Genomic DNA, 18,533 nt, shown 5'->3' on the forward strand with positions numbered 1-18,533 from the left:
CGGAGGTTTTTCTCTTCTTTGCCCCTGTTCCCTCTCTTGCTTCCTGAGTGCCTCCTGATACTCTCCTGCCACAGTACCTCTTGTCTTCTTCCAGCCTCTGTTTTGTAGCCTGCCTTTGTTTTGGAAACTGCGTGAGTTGAGGTAATGACAGTTTTACTGGGAGAACTCATGCACAGCACCCTTGACTCCTGAAGGTCATTTGTGAGGTCCATGGCAGATTAGGAAAGAAATCACAGTGTTTCTGTGTGACATCCAGTCATTCAGCCCAGGAGCTCCCTTCTCCGTTCAGATCTGCTTGCCCTGGTGGTTCTTCATCTCTGCAGGATCCATTTTTCCCTGGAGACAACTGCCTTGTGTTTTTTCTTGATCACGTTTGACTCTGAATTCTTTGGAAACGACTTAAATATTTTTGTACTTGTGAAGAACCCAGTTCACCTTTATAGTGCCACATAAATGTTTTCCTCATCCTAATTATAGTAGCCAGTAGCTCAGACATGCTGCACTGTACTTGGGGAGGAAGCAGACAGATTTCTGTGCATTGCACAGAGGAAATTGACAGACTCTGTTTGCTCGCTAATTGAATGAAACATTTCACTGACTTTAGCTTGAGCAATATAAAACTGCCTTGAATAGCCTAAATGTGCCTCTGTTAAGATTTCAGATAAGATCTCCTGCCAGAACTGTGATGCTGCCTTGGTAACAGCGATGGCCAGGGTAAAGTGTTGGCTCTGAAGCACGGGAATAGAAAGCATGACCCTATCTGTTCCCTCATCTTCTGGAATCTAAAGGACAAATATTCTTAGAAAACTGTGTTTCAAAGGATGAAAAATCTTCATTGTTTTTCTGGATTTATTGTTGTAACAGGTTCAGAGACCCTTGGTCCTCCTTTCACTAAATTAGCACAGCACTGACTGGAGGAATGGCTGCTTCTGTCCTGAACTGGGAGAGTTCCCATGGGACCACAGTGTGTTAATCCCACATAACACCCAACTGTCTCTTTGACTGTCTTTTCCCAGAATTATGCAACTGGGAAAAATATGAATCATCCTTGGTCCACACAATTTTATAGCCAGTCACACCAGAACCAGAGTCAATGAGTGAATATCAAGTACATTTATTCAGGTTGTACTTTAACAATTTACCATAAAGATGAAAAGTGTCAAAATTATCTGTACTGACATCAGGTCTTTGACCATTGCCTGTCTATTCAGGTGCCCAGAGAGGCTGTGAAGCCTCCCTAAGTGGGGATTTGCGAAATCTGACTGGACATGGTCCTGAGAAACCTGCTCTAGGTGAGCCTGCTGGAGTAGAGGTTTGCACTAGATCACATCAAGGGGTCCCTTCCAACCCCAGGTATTCTGCTACTCAGTGAGCTAAGCTCTTCCAGGTTTGTATCACCTACAGTCTGGATGTTCCTTCCAGGCAGCAAAGAGAACTCCTGCACGGGACGCAAAGCCCTTTGTCTGAAATCAGACAAAGGGCTGGGGGAGGAGAGGCCCCATTCATCCTGTGAAGAAAGTTTAGCTGGAGAATTGTTCTTTTCCTAACCTTATTCTCCTTATTCACATTTTTTATGAGTAACGCTTGGGAACCTAGAGTACAACAGGCTGAATTTATTCATAGTCTGAGCATTATGAAAGCACCCTCTGAGGCTGTTTCCTCTCCTGCTGCCACACCATTGAAGGCAGCCCTGACCTTCAAGGGACCACCCTCTTCAGGAATGGAGGGTTATTCAGACTGCATCCTGTTTAAGAACCACACGCCCCTCCTGAGTACCGGCTCACCGCTGGAACTCGCCATCTGTTTCAGTGTTCCCTCTGTGGAACAGCCCTCCTGAAGTGACCAGTTGTGAGAGTGTGACCCATTCTTCCTGGTGCTGGGTCAGAACTGAGCTGCCTCTGGGTGTATGCAGCTAAAGCAAGACTGATCCCACAAACCTGCAGGTAGAGGTGTCAGCAATTTGGCTGGCATCAGCAGGAAAACACACCCTTGTGATATAGCCTTGCATATCATTTAACCTCAGCTGAATACATGTAGGAAACTGTGATCTGGCTCCCTCAATTCTTATTCAAGATAAGCCCTTTGAAGTCCTTGTATTCTGCAGGCAGGGCCAGCTTGGCATTTTTGCCAAGTCGGTGAAACATTTTGACTTCAACTGCTTTCCTCTTCCCCAAAACAACAACTGGCTCTTGTTCTGCTTATTTTAACCCTGAAAAAAAACTTCATCCCATTTCCGTCTCGCTCTGCATTACTATGAGGGAACACCATTGCTGCCACTGCTACTCTCATGCATGAATACACAGACTCATTCCATACAAATCTCCCTTTTCTCAGCGCCCAGCCCCAAATGACTGCACTGGGTTTCACACTGATTCCAGCAAGATGCTGGAGAAGGAGAGAGCAAGTTGCAGAGCAGAGAGTAGACTGTGCTTGCCATTCCTCATGCTGCAGAGAGTCCAACTAGTAGATTCTTACAGGAAATAAGGCTGTGAAGGATCTAGTTCTAGTTCAGACTTCAGTATGGCATATACTTATCTAGTCTTAAAAATTCCGGTGCAAAGATTGCTCACATTTCTCTTTGGGAGCTTGGTCCAGTGTTTCATGATGTGTTGGAGGCTCTAACTTGGGGCTACCCTCTGTCCAGATTTGTTAGATATTTTCTTTTTCTGCCCAGAAAATTTGCTGCACAGATGTTTGAGGATTGTCTGTACTGCAGCTTGGATAGGAAGGCTACACATGTGGAAAACCTGGACATATCCCCAGGACCTGTGCTGACCTATTGTACAATCTGTGTACAGGAAACCAGACCAGGAAGCACTGATCTTATTCTATGAATGGGATGTGGTTGCATGGTGAATACACAGTATATTCAGTGCCCCAAAAGTGTGGGATTTACTATATATAAGCAACATATCTGATTGAAGAATAAGAGAGCAGTACTGGATTCACTGCATTGGCACTGCAGAGCATGATAGAAGCGAGAAACCTACTGAAACTGGGATCCTGAAGACACATAACAACGACTGTGTGATGCCGAGGTTATTAGACACCAATACTTCTGCAGAATCTTGAGTTCTGCTTTGAGTTGCACTTATCCTTTGTGGCCTGGCCCAATCCTCCTAGGTCTCTACCTTCTCATTCTTCCCCAATTATTTCTTTTCCCCCATATTAGGTTCAGTAAGTACCAGATATATTTTGAGAGGACACCCTGAACAGAAGCACTGCAGCCCTGAGCTGGCTGCAGGACATGACAGAGTCACACTTACCTTAATCATCTAGAGGTGCTGCAGCCCCTGCATGCACTGCAGGTGAGGGGTGGCAGAGCACTGGGGTGAAGAGCAGGGGGACATCAAAAGGTACTGGGCAGCAGTACTTCCCTTCTTGTCTTCCACCACTCCTCACTGTCATGCTTTTATACTGACACAGCTCTTTGCATGACCACAGGACGACCTAGAAAAAGGGAAATTCCACACTAAATAATGTTTTGGGTTTTGCTTGGGTTGTTTTTACTTCAGCCAACAAGCAATTGTACTAGTCTCACTGAAGCTGCCACTTAACTGTCTCTGAGCAGAGGAGTGCAGCAGGGCCAAATGTCCCTTAGACCAGGGCTGTGTAGAAGATCACAATGAGGTGCAACAGCAGCAGTGCCTGTCCAGCTTCTTCATTCCCCCTCTGCCGTGTCCCCTTACTCTTGTCATCTCCTCCACTGACACTTGGGTATATTGTGCAGTGCCACGGGTGGTTGCTTGGTGAACTAGCCCAGGTAACCAATCCAGCTGCAAAAGCATCCATTAGAATAAAACTAAAAGGGACCATTTTCAGTACCACTGCTTCCTCAGTGGAGTACGCTGTGGAGAGGAGCAACGAGGGCATGGCTTGGTTCACCCTGTGCTCCTGCCTGAGAAGTGCCCCCATGACCCTCAGCCTTTGCTGTGTGAAACAATAGCCTGAACATAGGCACTTTCCTCTCACCTAAACTAACTGTATTCTCATATTTCTTTTCTCAGCACAATCTTCCATTCTGAAGGGAAGGGTGGTAATTTTTTGTGAAAATTCACATTGTTTTGTTAGCAAATAGACTCATGTTTGACACAACATCCGCCATGTCTGCCAGATCGGCAGGGGTTTTCTTTCTCTGCTCTGGCTTTTTTCCTCCTTGTTTTATTTTTCCCTTCCAGTACTCTCTTAATTTAGACTGGACCCTCATGTAACAGCAAGTCAGCGACTTGCTTGGGGCAAAACAATTTGTACACTAGATTTATTGTCTTCCTGCTTGGATGTCCATCTTGTAATGTCTTCCACATCCAAGCCCATCCAAGTTTCTTTCTCTCTTTTTTCCTCTGTACTTTGAGCTTAGTGTTTTGAAGGAAGTTGATCAAACTGAGCATTCTTGTGAATTTAAGCTTGGTTGCCAAGAATGTAAGTGATTCATCCCCCTGTAAGGAAAAGTGCTGGCAATAAAACATTCCCCATTCCCCCTTTTTTACATGCAAAATACTGTTACTGCTCAAAACAGTGGATCTTTTTACTTAGAACAAAGTGTTACCCTATTAATTGCACAACAACTAGAATTCTTAAAATACCTTTAAGCTCTATTCTTAGAAGGAAATATTGCCAGCAGAGGCCTTGAAAGTGATGAGATGTAAATTACAAGCACTAGTAAAGCACAATGAAACGGTACCTTGCCTCATATCCTTCACATTGTTATCTTCCCCTCAGCAGGACCAAATTCCAGCAGTTTTTCCTTTACACTTTGTGTTGTGGATATTTTAAGAACCCTTCAGGGAAATACAAAATCATTTCAGGGGAGAAATGTGTTATTTCCTTGCATGAGCACAGTGCAGAAACTGAATTAGGCATGAAGTGAGAGGAGTTTAACATCCCAGTTTGTTCCCTATGGCAGTGCTGGTTTGGCTGGACAGACGCACACCTTGGCTCAAATGCCCCAGGGACTTGCCATGGCCACATTCCCTGTCAAGGACACCCTGCCTGAACCATGCCTGTCTCATTCCTCTTCTGCTACAGCACTACAGCTAGAGAAGGTTTTCACAAGTTCATCAAATATTGAGCCTGGTGCATTTCATACTCCTCCCCCAGAATTCAGAGGGCTTTGTTTATAATTTGGCAGCAAAAGAAAAGGTGGTTTGGGATTAGGTATGCATTGTTACAGTCAGGAAAGCAAGATTCATCTTTTCTGGAAGTCTTTTAAAAGCCATGACATTAGCAAAAGACTGCATTGCTATTTGTCACAGTTTTGGCTTTGCTCCTGGCTGGGCCAGGAAATGGTGTGCACAAAGTATAATTCCCACATTTCAGCAATGCCCCTGCAGCCTTGCTCCAACAGTGACACACAAGTAAGGCCATTAACAGTTGCACCTGATGTTTTTTCAATCTTGTCAAGGACCAGCTGCTTTCAACTACTTTTTCCCATCTATTATCTGTGCCAGCTAGCCACTGATGATGCCACTCACAATCCTGGTGGCTGGGATGATGAGATTGCTGTCCCAGCAAGAAGCCAAGACTCATTCAGGCAGCCTGAAGAAACTGTGAACTCTCCTGCAGCTGAGCTGTCAGCATGTGCAGAGCTAATGGAGTTGTATAACTCACAGCCCACAAGAGAGCAGGAGGAGGATGAACTTTGGAGCACTCAGGAGCAGGTGCACAGCCCATTCTTGGTGATCTTCCACCACTAACACCACCAAAAATTACCAGCCTAAGCCAAGACGCTCAAAGAACGTGAGATGAAAAAGCATTCACCAAAATCCAGGCATCCCTAAGTGCAAATGCAGTAGGAACTTCTCTGTGACTGACCAAAAAAGTCATCTGCCATCTAAACATAAAATGAAAAATGTGTAATGCCTCTGCTGGCCAATTCATTTGCATTGGCTGGCCACAGCTCAAAGAACGACTACAGCCTCTTAGCACAAATACAAAAATCTTCCCACTCCGTTTGCAGCCCAAGATGGATGGACGCTCATGAGTCTCTCATTCTGACTGGTCTTCATGGTTTCTAATCAGAAACCAATTAATAACTTTGACAGTGTATCATTTCATCTTTGGCCATGGCTAAAATCCTTTCTGAATTTCATTCATGTGACTGTTTGAAGAATGTTTGAGCAGCAGCTCCATATTTTTTTGTGTGAAGTCAGACCCAAGTCTGAAAGAAGCAGCCAGACTACTGAACTTCAACATTTTAAGATCTAGCCCATACAGAAAAATCTGTGTGCAAGAATTTAGCAATAACTGTGCCCTGTGCTCTTAATATTTCACTTTGAAATTTTCACACCTGTATGCTTAGTAATTGCTCACCTCTAACAGGCAGGATAATCTATCCATGTCTCTGGGGACAGAATTAGTATACTTTTTGTATTTGAGAGTTTTAATTCCTTTCATATAATGGGGGTTTCTTTTTCCAGTATTTGTGGTTTTTTGAATTTGAAAAATCTGAGATCTCTTTTTAAAGGTAACTCTGAGTTATTATCACTCTTTATCTTTTGGAGCTCTGAATACCTGCATTAAATTAGTGTATCAGCTGGTAATTATTATGCCTTTACATTCCTTAAGCCCAAATAAAACAGAGCTTATTTTATCTTGCTTCACACTGAAGAAATCTAATCTAAGGAGTGTAGAAGTGCCATTTCTCCTGCTCTTCTATGCCCTGAAGTTTTATAGAAATGATTCTGAATTATTCTTAGCTTTGTAACAGGGATAACAAAACATAGAGCTAACTGTAAAGAAGTGTTAACCCAAGATTTTTTTTCCCTATCCACTTCTTTTGAAATAGTTTCTTTCCTCCTCCTTTCTTCATTTGCAAGAATTTTCCCTTTAGCAAGTCTGTGAGGCACTTATTTATTTTTTGGAGTGCTGCACTTTCTTACACAACTTGTGAACACAAACAAAAAGTGCTGCTCACAGCAATCTGAAATGTCACAGTGTGTCATGTTGTCACATAACTTGTCACATCGTACAGCCCGTCATTTGACAGCACCAGGTTATGGACAGATGTCATCTTCTGACTCCAACTGAACCACTGCAAGAAGGATGCCTTTTATCACCATCTCCTCTGGCCCACAGATGTGCCAGCACATCTGCTTGTGGACCCTTCCTCACCCAATCCAGGCAAGAGCAGCAGCATTTCTGTAAACTCTTTAAGTATGAAGCCTTTGCTAAGCTGTTTCATTGCAACAACATCTATATGGAGAGCTCATCATGACCAGATCTGCCAAGAGAGCCGGTAGGGAAGGAACAGCAGGAAATGTAAAAGCAGTGATTTCTTCTGCCAGCACCCTGGGCACTGTGTGCACTTCTTCCTATGCCCTTACTGTCAGTCATCTACAACACCAGTGGGCCTTCATTGCTCTGCAGCAAGACTTCCTACATTTGCAATTTCCCCAGCACCTCCTGCCACGTGCAAAATGGAATATAATACAGCTGATAACCATTGTCAGCACCATGTAGAGAGGTTATTCTTTCTTGGTCTAAAGAATAGGCATGCACAAATTCTCCAGGAACTTTTGAAGTTACTGCGTGCAGGAGACAAAGCGATTCTGCCTTGCATTGTGCCTCAGCACATTCTGTTTTACTGGCACTATTCCTGCCACTACCATTAGGATTATTTCAGTGTTTCCACCAAGCACTATGTCTCTGAGGAGCTTATGGCAACAAAGCTGTCAGGATTCATTGTGGACTCAGTCATCACACATTGTAAACTCCCAGTGATGGACAGTTCTCTACTTCTAAAAAGATTGTAAGAGTTAATTGATATTGCAAGTTAATTGATATTCAGTAAAGAGTTTGGTTTAATAATGAATTATTCAAAATGTTGCGGATAATTCATCCCAGCCAGAACATTTTCGTCATAAGTGGCTATTCAGAAAAAAAAAAACCCGCAAAAGAAACCAAGAAGAGAAAAAGAATTATGTTTTCTGACCTTCTTGTTGAGCCACAAAAGAGATTTCTGCAAGGCAGCTGAGCTGTCTCAGGGTGCTGTGGCTTTGCTTTGTGCTTGGCAAGGCTGGCCACTTGGAACTACTTAGTTTGGAGAAAAGTTTTGCTTGACTCTTTATGATGATGCTTCTGGAGGCAGGACACACGAAATGACTTGCACAACATCATCCTCTCTTATGAAGCATGCGCACTGCCCTCATAAACCTTTGGCAGAGCTCTGTGAGCCCCAGAAAGAAGCCAGAAAAAACGTGCCTCTTACTGGGGCTGCCCAGAGAGGATTTACTTGTCAACAGTTCCCTCATCATTGCAGAATCAGTGCGAAATGCCACAGACACAGGAGGTTCTTTCTGTCAAGGTCCGACATACTGGGGCAGAAAACAGAGGGGGAAATACCTGTTCTTGGCATGCTGTATGCATCTTTATCCATTTACTATTTTCAATAGGAACAGTGTGTGCCACAGACTGGAAACTTCTAGGAGAATGGCAAGATGAAGAGAAGAGTAGCCAGGGAGCTGCATAAAATGCTTAAAATATGTGGATATTGGTACACTCAGTTGGAGTTTTCTTCTTCAGGAGAGAAAGCTTAAGTACTTTAATATGATTCTTCCATGGGAAGGGAAAATAACAAATATTTGGGGGAAGATACTGTAATAACTATCAACCTAATCTGTTAACACTTACTCATGGAAATGTTCCCACCAAACCATGAACAGGAATGTGTCGATCTGATGGAGACACTCACCCCCTTCTCAGATTTTTGTGTTGTGTTCAAGGATAGGATCACATTAATCCAGGAAGCAGGCAGGGAAGGGATTTGTCTGCACAGGAAATGTGGAAGACAATATTAAGGACATCTCTTCCAGCTGCTGATGTTGCGAGGGAACACGTTGACTTTGCCTTGCAGGGCACTGGGAAGACAGTGCTGTTGCCTCGGAGCAGCCAGCGCAGGGCAGAGGGTCAGGCAGCCTCTGTGTCCCCAGGGAAAATCGGTTCTCTCAGGCGGCAACAGCAACTGGGGAAAGCACCAGCAATGAAAGTAACCTCCACACTGGCTTGGCTTCTCACCACTGCTTCCAGTAGTGGAGGTAACCCAGTGAAGGAAAACCAGCAAACACATTTCCCAGGGAGCGCAGGCAGGGACCCATGCTGCTGACCCAACTATCTGCAGTGAATTACAGGCTGACCAGCTTCCAGTGTTGGTTGTCCTCTCTATAAAACACATCTCATACACAATTTTAAAAATTTCCACTTATTGAAATGCCAACCCATTTGTTCCCCCCTCACAGCGTATGAACGTTTTTGTACTGAGGTAATTTCAGACAAACAGTAGGGGGGAAATCAGGAATCTATGGTGGAGTATTACCCAAGTTATAAAAGCAGTTTATTACTCTATTGTGTGTCTAAAATTTCTGAAATATTGTAGCAGATGTATTTTATGGAGAAATGACAACACGTTTTAACGAAATCCAGGTGTAGCTTTTGGCAACATTTCTTCTGTAATTTTATATTTTGTAACCAAGTCTCCAATTCCACCAGGAAAAATCAATAGAATATTTAGCACACCTCACCATCTCACCTTCACGGGAATTTGTATAAAGAAGAAAACATCTCTATGCGACAGACCAGGAGTTACTTTTTCTTTACTTGAAACGGAAGTGTGAAACCTTCCGGGGGTCCGAGCCCGGACGATTGGATCCCTTTGGGTTTCCTTGGGACTCGAACCCAACAGAGAGAGAGGCAAGCTCAATCCAGTTGCTCTGAAAAGGAACTTTAATAATCTGAAAGCAACGAACAAGAAGGTGTACACTGTAACAAGAACTAACCGGAGCAAGCAGAGACAAGGGGCAAAAAGCAAGGGGCAGGGTCAGACAGAGGTATTTATATAACTTGGTGTGGGGAGGAGTTAGGGCAGGGTTAGGGCAGGGTCCGAAGGAAGGGTCCAATACAGGAGATATAATTAAAGAATATTAAAATTTCTGCACCAAAAGATAACCTATAGTAACAGAGGAAACTCAGAACGTTCTAGCAATAATCTACATAACAGAACACAGGAATTATGGGACTGAGCCTTTTGCCTACTAGGCCTAAAAAGAGGTTTCCCAGGGCCTCAGGCCAAGGACTTCTTCCTCTCCTGGGAAACCACCCTCTACAGAAGTCTGTTGTCCTTTGCTGACAACTACAAGCTCCAGTTTGTTCTCAACTCCTCCAGGTGAAATTCAAGCGGTCATTACAAATTTTTGGTGGATCTGTCTTGCATAAGCTATACTCTCTAGCTGATACAAATTGTGAGCAGTTTTGCACTGAATCAGCCTGAAGTGCTGTGGCTCTCCAGCTCCCTCCTCACGCTGCTCAGGGGATACAGGCAGGGCCACATCCTGCATCCTTTATTGCTGCCCACTGTGGGGAGCAGCACCCTAAGGAAACAAGATGGATCCCCACTGTTCCCGGCTCCTGTGTTCAGGCCTGTGGCAGAGCTCAGGAGCAGTGTGGACATCCTTTTGAATCCCTCACATGTCCAGGTGTCTAATATTAGTCTCAACTGACTTCAGATAAATCACAGGGTTTTTTTTTTTTTTTTTTTTTTTTTTTTTTTTTTTTTTTTTTTGTTTTTTTTTTTTTTTTTTTTTTTTTTTTAATATTACTGTTCAATCCAGTGCATTTGCTTTATGAGAATATTTCTAACAGGAGTAAGCATATCTGACAAATTTTATTTCTTCCTCAAAAGTGTGGATGCTGCAGGTTTCTGACAAACTGCTGTTAGTGTCAAAAACGAACAGAAGTAAAAGAAATGTCAAAGATAATGCTTATCTGTCTAATACATTATTCTTTGAGTATTTTTTTCTGAAACTGAAAAAAAAAGCATCCTGAGGATACTCTTTTAGGAAACACCTGATGTGGAATAGTTCCAACAGAATGGCAGAATTATAACATTTGGCAACATCACAAACCACTTTCGACTTTAATCAAGGTCTCACACTGGCAGGTATGAGGCAGCCTGTTTACAAGGCACAGCAGTGGCTCTGCCTGGCTGCCTGTGTGCCTGGAGCCAGCACAAGCCTGCACAGTCTGACCGGTGCTACTGTCACATTAGCAGTCAAACCATTTTGCAATATTGTAGAACAGTAAATCACCTTCAAAGCATTTTTATTTACTTTTGGTCCTTCTGATGACTTTGCAGAAAAAAAACCAAAAGAAGAGAAAAACATATAGGTAATTTATATACAAGTACAGGTTCCTCCCAGGCAGCTAAGTCTTGACGTTTCTGAATCAGGATGCTGCCTCAGGGGTCTCTGTAGGCTTTACACATCCAGTGCCAGAGTCCTTTTCTCCATCCCAGCCCCACCAGTCTGTCCTGCACCCACTTATTCACCTGCTGCTTCGCAGGCAGGTTGAATAGGACCACAGAAGCCCAAGAGTTATGGTGCATTTTGTGAGCCCAAATCATCTAAATTCAAAACAGGGAACAGAAACTGAAGCTTACATGAAAACAGTGTAATTGTGTAGCACCACTACAGGCTTCTTGACATTCACACTAACTTTAGTATAAAACACAGGAAATAAAAATGCTCCAGTGAAATCTACTGCACACAGAGCATTTTGAACATAAAAACACACCCACGACATCACCGTGACACAAAATGTAGGAAATACCAGTGATTGTATTTGCAGAGAAGTTGTGCTTGTGTTCTTTCTCCACCAGTTAAAGGTGGTTTGCAGTAGAAGCTCCATCAAATTTGAGACTTTGCTTTCACAACTGACTGTAAAGATGTTTGAAAGTTGATTGTGTTGCTGCCAGAATAGGGTAGTTGAACTGTCCACAATCAAGATAAAGACCAAGTCCTCTATCAAACAGGCTTTATGGGATACACATACAACCAAGAAAAATGAAGGGGATGTATGTAGTCCTGGCTAGAAAGGACTCTGAAACACAGCCATAGGCCAGAAGTCCTGGGAGCCTTGGGAACCTGGAAGCAATACGATGCTGAGGCTAATTCAGCTTCCTTGAGCTTAGATTCGATACACTCATGGGTCTGAAATGTTTGGAGTTCCTTATTCTGGTCATGATATAATTTTTCTAGGTTCCTCCACGGTTGATACTCCAGGCTCAGCTACGCTGTTACTTTCTGTATCTTCCCAAGGACATTTGTTATTTGCTACAATCCTTCCATCCTGCCTAGAAAGTTTTGTTACCCCATACCAATTGCTCCTTTTGTTTCTCCCTTTCAGACACAAGTTACTCACAGTAAGTGTTTTGAAGGCCAGTGGGCTCCTGGACCCACAGTGCTCCTCTCTAAAGGGCTGTGGCAGCTTTGCCCAGTCCCATATCCTAATGGCACACACTCACCATCTCATTCATTCCTGTCCTAGATGCGCCAACAAACAATTCACAGTTTGCTACTTAAATAACCACTTCCTTAAGAACATATGTTAACAATATACCTAAAGGGAAAATTCACACTTCCAAACCACTTGTCTCCTGCTCTACAGGCATTCACAGCTGGAAAAGTTCGAGTCATATTTTGGGCCTTCACAAGACCAAAGTCTGGAGACTTGCTCCTACGCACAGTCTTACTGTGCCTCACTGCCTCAGCGAGGATCTTTCATTTCCCTTACAGCGTTCCCTTACAGCGTACCCTACGTGTGTGTACATATATATATATATATGTATATATATATATATATATACATATATATATATATATACACGCACACACCTGTTTGCAGGTACAGCCATTTTTTGCACAGCACACAGCATTCCTGAACAGGCCAAGGAGACCTCTCACTCCCCAAAACCTAAGAAAATGTGAAGGGAGTGTAAAGCAAACAACCATCCCGCTACCACTGAAGGGACACGCGCTACTGTAGTCCTATTCTCTCCCTCCGCCTCCCAGCTGCTCCTGGATAGGCACTTCCCACCACTCCCCTTGCACCAGGTCTAGTAGTCGTGGAATCAGTTCAGAAAGTGTCAAGTGAAATTAACTGACAGAGAACCAGCCCCCACTAGATAGTTTCCTCTGAAACTGGGGAACTTCTCTTACTTTTGGAAGCATCTCATGAGAGTCATGCCTGGCAGAAAGGAGGGAAAACCCGGCACGTGACTAAGCAATGGGAGCTAAATCCCCCTCCTCTGGCAAAAGCAAGCAGTTGGACCAGCTCCAGTACACGAGAGACCTCAGCCTAAACCTGTGGGAATGCAGTTTATGGTGTCATGCCTTGTTTAACCAGACAGCCCCATCCCGAGTAAAACCCGCAGCCTGCGGCCACAGCACCCCGTTTTCATTTCCAAATAATTTTCAACCTTTGCTTCCAAACACATGACATAAGAATCTAAGATTTTAGGCTGAAAATAAATTGTGTTGATACAGTTAATGCATAATAAATTAATTAATGATTTAATTTACTTAAATTTCAGGCCCACTCATTTTTCACATAAATAATGTAGTCCAAAAGCTCTACCAGAAAGAACTACTCAGATTCGTAACAGAATCGTGCTTTATTTGTTACAGCTGTTCCCTTACAATACTTGACATGAATTCCTTTGGTTCAGAAATGGTAGTTCACACAGTGACCCCAAAGTGTGTATTGTCATGGCAGATATAATTAATTTTAGCAGAGTGATAAACTGAATTGTTGCCTGGGAAATCAAAATCCAGAAATGGTGGCAAGGCTGACTCATTGCCTATGGTAACAAAATGATGATATGCTGTAACTTAATGTAGATTAAAACCTGCACAACACTATCCGGACTACTACAAAAGGAACTTAATAAAAACTGAGGGTCAACTGTAGCAGGTTGCTGGTTCTCTCATCTTGTATTTGGTGAGCCATAAATCAACATTTTAAATCAAATACTGTTGGTTATATTCGAGTGAAATGCAAGAGCTTTTTTTTTTTTTCAGTAGTATGGAGTCATAACCCTTTTTGTTCTTTATGATATACACAGAAACATAATATGTGAATATATTTTAATAATATTTATCTCCCTTTATATTTTAATAATATTTTTCTCCCCTAAGTATTTTTTCAATAAATAATACCTTTGAAACGTGCATCTACAGTGTTGGGAAGAGTGAAATCAAACCACATCACCCTTAGAGCACAGGTACTTCAACACTTCCAACAAGCACCCGCTCTTTGCATGGTGCAGATCTTAGAATACTTGATTCTGGTGCTGGACTTAGACTCGGGCCAGCAGCCCCAAGGCACCCTGAGCCCCCTCACTGCACAACGGGGACCCTGAGACAGCTCCGGGGGCACGCAGGGCTGTTCTCTGCGGCAAGCACCAACAGAGAACGGCGTGAGGAGTGCAGGTACACCGCAATAATGTAGCGTCAGATACGGCTTAACGGGGTACCCAGGGGATGGGAGGAAGGATGTGTGGTATGAGGGCAGGCGGAGGGAGCTGGGACTGCTCACAGGGACGGCTCAGTGTGTGAGCAAAGACTGACAGCCGGGCTTCTCAGCGATGCCCCGCCACAGAACCAGAGGTAAAGGGTACAAACTGACACAAGGAACGAACTATTTATTTTTTTTTTTTTTTTTTTTTTTTTTAACTGCAAAGGCGACTGAGCACTGGAGCAGGTTGCCCAGAGATCTCCATCCTTGGTCATACTCAGAATCCACGCAGCCCTTCCTGATCCTGCCTTGAGCAGGGTTTGGAAAGGGCAGCCTCCTCCAGGGCTCCCTTCCAGCCTCAGCAAACCTTTGAGTCCCTGATAACGTGATTATTTTGCACCTGCAAGCACGCTTCTGTTGAATTTTACAGAGAAACTTTATTTTGTTTTACTCTCAAAATGAGAAATAAATTCAGAGGAAATAATCCAAGTGTAAATTCTGGGAAAACAACTGAGCCTCTCTCCCGCCACCGCTTTGAGTAACAAGCAACTCTCGGCATTTAAAAAAAAAGCTATCAGAAAAACACGTATTTTGTATTCTTTTATAGATATTATATATTCCTGCTTCTTTTATAGATATTATATATTCCTGCTTATTTTGTAAAACACAACCATAGACTCAAATTTAACCTAATAAAAGACTCCACTCGTGGGGAAAAAAAAAAAAAACCAAACCAAAAAAATCACGTAAAGGGGAAATGTATCCATTTGACCTTTCCCTGAATGTAATATTAAGGGAAACTGGATTCTAAGTAGATTTCCCGCCAGGTTCTTTGGCCCTGCAGCCGCTCGTCAGCCTTTCCCGACATGAGCCCCGCGGCGCCCTGAGGGAAGGGCGGTGCCTCAGGCCTGGGGGAGGAGCCCGCGGGGCCGCCCCCGTCCCTGCTCTCGCGAGATGGGCGGCGCGCGGCGCGACATCCGGGAGCGGCGCGGCAAGATGGCGGTGGAGTCACGGGTGACGCAGGAGGAGATCAAGAAGGAGCCGGAGAAGCCGATCGACCGCGAGAAGGTGTCCAGAGTGCGGGGTGCTGGTGCCGCGCCGCTTCGCCGGCCGCTCCAGGGCGGATGGAGGGAGGTGGGGGGAGTGGTGAACGTCTGGTAACGACGTGAGGCCTCCGGCGGGGGGGGGGGGGGGGGCGTGGCGAACGGGCCCCCATCGTAATCCCCACCCTTGCGGCTCCTCGCCCCCATCCCCATCCTCATTCTCTCCCCGCAGACGTGCCCGCTGCTACTTCGTGTCTTCACCACCAACAATGGGCGGCACCACCGCATGGACGAGTTCTCCCGCGGCAACGTGCCCTCCAGCGAGCTGCAGATCTACACCTGGTGAGTGACGCCTCCTCTACCCCTGGCCACAGGGAGTTGTGCAGGCTCCGATCGGAGCAGGACACGCGGGGTGTGGAGCGGGTCTGGCTGCGCCCTGGCAGCTGAGAGGGGACGTCTCTGGAAGCGCGGCTTTGCGCAGCCATGAGCGCTCAGCCACTGAGGCTTAGTGCGGCTGAAGTGCCCAGCTACTGCTGCAGGTAATCGGTGCCTTGTGTTGTGACCATAGTTGTCACAACACATCGACTCAACGCGGACGTTCTCTTTTAGTGTGTATATTTTGTTCCAACATCCCCGTTTATCCAGTAGAAGTAGTTTTCCCAGAAGGCTTGAAAGGTTGTGTGAATGGTTTGTTGGTTTAACTCAGATCCTTCTGAGAGTGGAGTAATGAGTTTTCTTTTTGCATGGTGAGGTAGCAGTGCTTTAACAGAGAGCTGCTTTTTATCACTGTCAGATTTATTTTGGAGGAGTGTCTTAGTCTGCATTGCAAACCTGTTAGGTTTTGTTTGTAGTATTTTGAAGAATGCCTTTGAAAAGGATTCTGCTGCTTTTTAAACCCTCCATGATGTTTGCCAGAGTTGTAACTCATACGATGTGTAGTTGAATAAATCCATTTTTGTGGCTATTAAAGCATGCAGTTCTAATTTACTTCTAAGTGGGATTTATGGACTCTGTCCAGGCCGTTGGTAGTGTCTGAGTTGTTTCCCATCTGCAGAAGTCAGAATGGGCATTGTCTGTCAACACATTGCTCCTTGGTTGCCTGAAGCTCAGACTGAGTGCACAGTCTATACAATTAGAGACACTTTGCTTGTGATGACTGAGTACTTTTGTCCTTGAAATTCTAGACATGAGCTTTAGCCCTGCTGTGATTGAATGCTGGGCAAAGGAGTGCTGCCTGCCAGGGCAGAAACAGAAAGCTATTATATTTTTCTGCTTTTCTTACATTTCCACTAATAGTTAGTAAGCTTGTTTTAATACAGATAGCATGTTGCGTATGTGCAGTAAGTGGTGAATTCTCCCAGGTGTTACAGTCAATAACCGTGGACTTAGAGGATGCCAAGGCAAAGAAATCTATGGTTAAGATGTAATAATATTTTGGTTCCATTTTAAACGTTTTGGGAAGCTTTTTTTACTGTTCCTTTGAGAGTGTGAAGCATGTTGGTTTGTTTGTTTAATCTAGGATGGATGCAACTCTGAAAGAGCTGACCAGCTTAGTGAAGGAAGTTTACCCAGAAGCACGGAAGAAGGGCACACATTTCAACTTCGCAATTGTTTTTACAGATCTCAAGAGGCCTGGCTATAGGTAAATAGTATTTATTCTCTGAGTTAATAGAATACTTTGGGCACCAGAACAGTAAATTATTCTTCATTTACACCGATTTAAAGTTCAGAACCCACATACCAAACTCCTGACGTTCTGTATGATGATCACTACAACCTCTTAGTGACCATCCCTGTCAATGTGTTCCCAAAACTGTGAACCTGTGTGCTTGAGGGTTTGTTTGCTGCTTTGGCACCTGGAACATTGCCCTCCAACCTGAGGTAATGCTTTGGTCCTGGTAGGTCTTGCACCTGAGTTACAGCTGTAATCTTGTTGCAGGTGTTTCTCTTTCAGAATGGCATGAGCTAATTTTGGTCAGCATCCAGTGGATGTGACCTGCTTTGGGATCTGGTGGGGTCTTGTGCTTTGTCTGTATGGCAGGGAGTTCTCACTAGTATTTAACATAGTAGGGTAGAATGCTCCTCTCTGCTGTCAGAAAGAGCATTTGCTGTAGTTTTTCTTGGTGCACCCAGGACTGCAGAGAAAAACCCCAGGGGTTTGAGTGCACAGCCACATGTGTGCAGTGCAGGGAGTGGCATGGGAAGGGAGTCACGAGCCGATGCAGTTCCTGTTTTGGACATCTGGAGGGATTGGCCCCTGATAACTAACTTGCCTTTGCTCTGCGCCTCACAGGGTGAAGGAGATCGGCAGCACCATGTCGGGCAGGAAGGGCACAGATGATTCCATGACGTTGCAGTCGCAGAAATTCCAGATAGGAGATTACTTGGATATAGCCATTACTCCTCCCAATCGTGCACCACCCCCATCGAGCCGCATGAGACCTTACTAAAGTCTTGCTTCTCTTTGTATGATGATGTATTCTGTTTACTCCTACTTGCTGTTCTAAAGCAGGCTTATTTTTTTGCTTTTGTTGCTAAGCACCTGAAGACAAAGCTGAGCATTGTAGAAGAAAGTTAACTCTTATTAAACATGAACTTTTAGTAAGTTTAGGAAAAACCCCTTCAGCAGCACCATCATCCTATCCCTGATTGTTATAGTTTGAATAGTAAGTTAGTGTGTCCAGTGTTCTAAAGGCTTCCATGACAAATGACCAGGAGGATTACAAGTGTTCTGTAGTTCTGTCTGCTTTGGAATAAAAATGGATGTTATTAATTTTTTGACTGTTCAGTGGTGTATCAATGCTCGAGGCTGCTCTGTGTTAGAAGTCACTAATGGTGCTGGGGGTTGTGGAGGGTGTTTAGCAGTCAGCTTCTAGAATCTGAAAATGGAGGAAGGGGTAGCTCGGGAATCTCAGTTGTCCATGGGGCAAGTGGGAGGCTGGCGTGTGTGGTGTTGCCTGGTACCTTAAGGAGTGGGATGAAGAAGGGGTGATGCTGTGTCACCGACTTAGTTTGGTGCTTGCCAGCCTGACTCCCTCTGTCACTGCAGGGGGAGATGCTGAGATGTGCTGGTGCCTCTGATCTTCCAGCAGGATCCAGCTGTCCTTGGCTGACTGGGAGCATCCAGCTGGTCCAGGCAGGACCAGGTGCTTGGTTTCTGCATCGGGAGCCCCTGTGTGCTCAGAGCAAGGCAAGGGCAGGAGTAGA

General features: G+C 44.4%; 2 protein-coding genes across 2 annotated transcripts in view; both read left to right on the plus strand.

Annotated features, from left to right (window-relative positions):
- The window catches only part of MRPL57 (mitochondrial ribosomal protein L57), a 120,968-nt gene that overhangs the window by 85,192 nt on the left and 17,243 nt on the right, over positions 1 to 18,533 (plus strand). The gene's annotated exons all lie outside the window — the stretch shown is intronic.
- SAP18 (Sin3A associated protein 18) lies at positions 15,242 to 18,099 on the plus strand. Its single transcript, XM_066175850.1, has 4 exons — positions 15,242 to 15,351; positions 15,559 to 15,668; positions 16,846 to 16,968; positions 17,620 to 18,099. Exons 1-4 carry the CDS (start codon positions 15,280 to 15,282, stop codon positions 17,774 to 17,776), a joined length of 462 nt encoding a protein of 153 aa, XP_066031947.1. The 5' UTR covers positions 15,242 to 15,279; the 3' UTR covers positions 17,777 to 18,099.

This window comes from Chamaea fasciata, unplaced genomic scaffold (genome assembly GCF_029207755.1).
Source record: "Chamaea fasciata isolate MVZ Bird 193981 ecotype frontalis unplaced genomic scaffold, bChaFas1.0.hap1 SCAF_2, whole genome shotgun sequence".
NCBI lineage: Eukaryota > Metazoa > Chordata > Aves > Passeriformes > Sylviidae > Chamaea > Chamaea fasciata.

What these genes read in the sequence shown, in the direction of transcription:
- SAP18 (XM_066175850.1), top strand. Translation starts at nt 15,280, where the DNA reads ATGGCGGTGGAGTCACGGGTGACGCAGGAGGAGATCAAGAAGGAGCCG. An exon ending in AGCCGATCGACCGCGAGAAG is followed by an intron (nt 15,352 to 15,558) that starts GTGTCCAGAGTG and finishes CTCTCCCCGCAG; the next exon opens with ACGTGCCCGCTGCTACTTCG. An exon ending in CTCAAGAGGCCTGGCTATAG is followed by an intron (nt 16,969 to 17,619) that starts GTAAATAGTATT and finishes TGCGCCTCACAG; the next exon opens with GGTGAAGGAGATCGGCAGCA.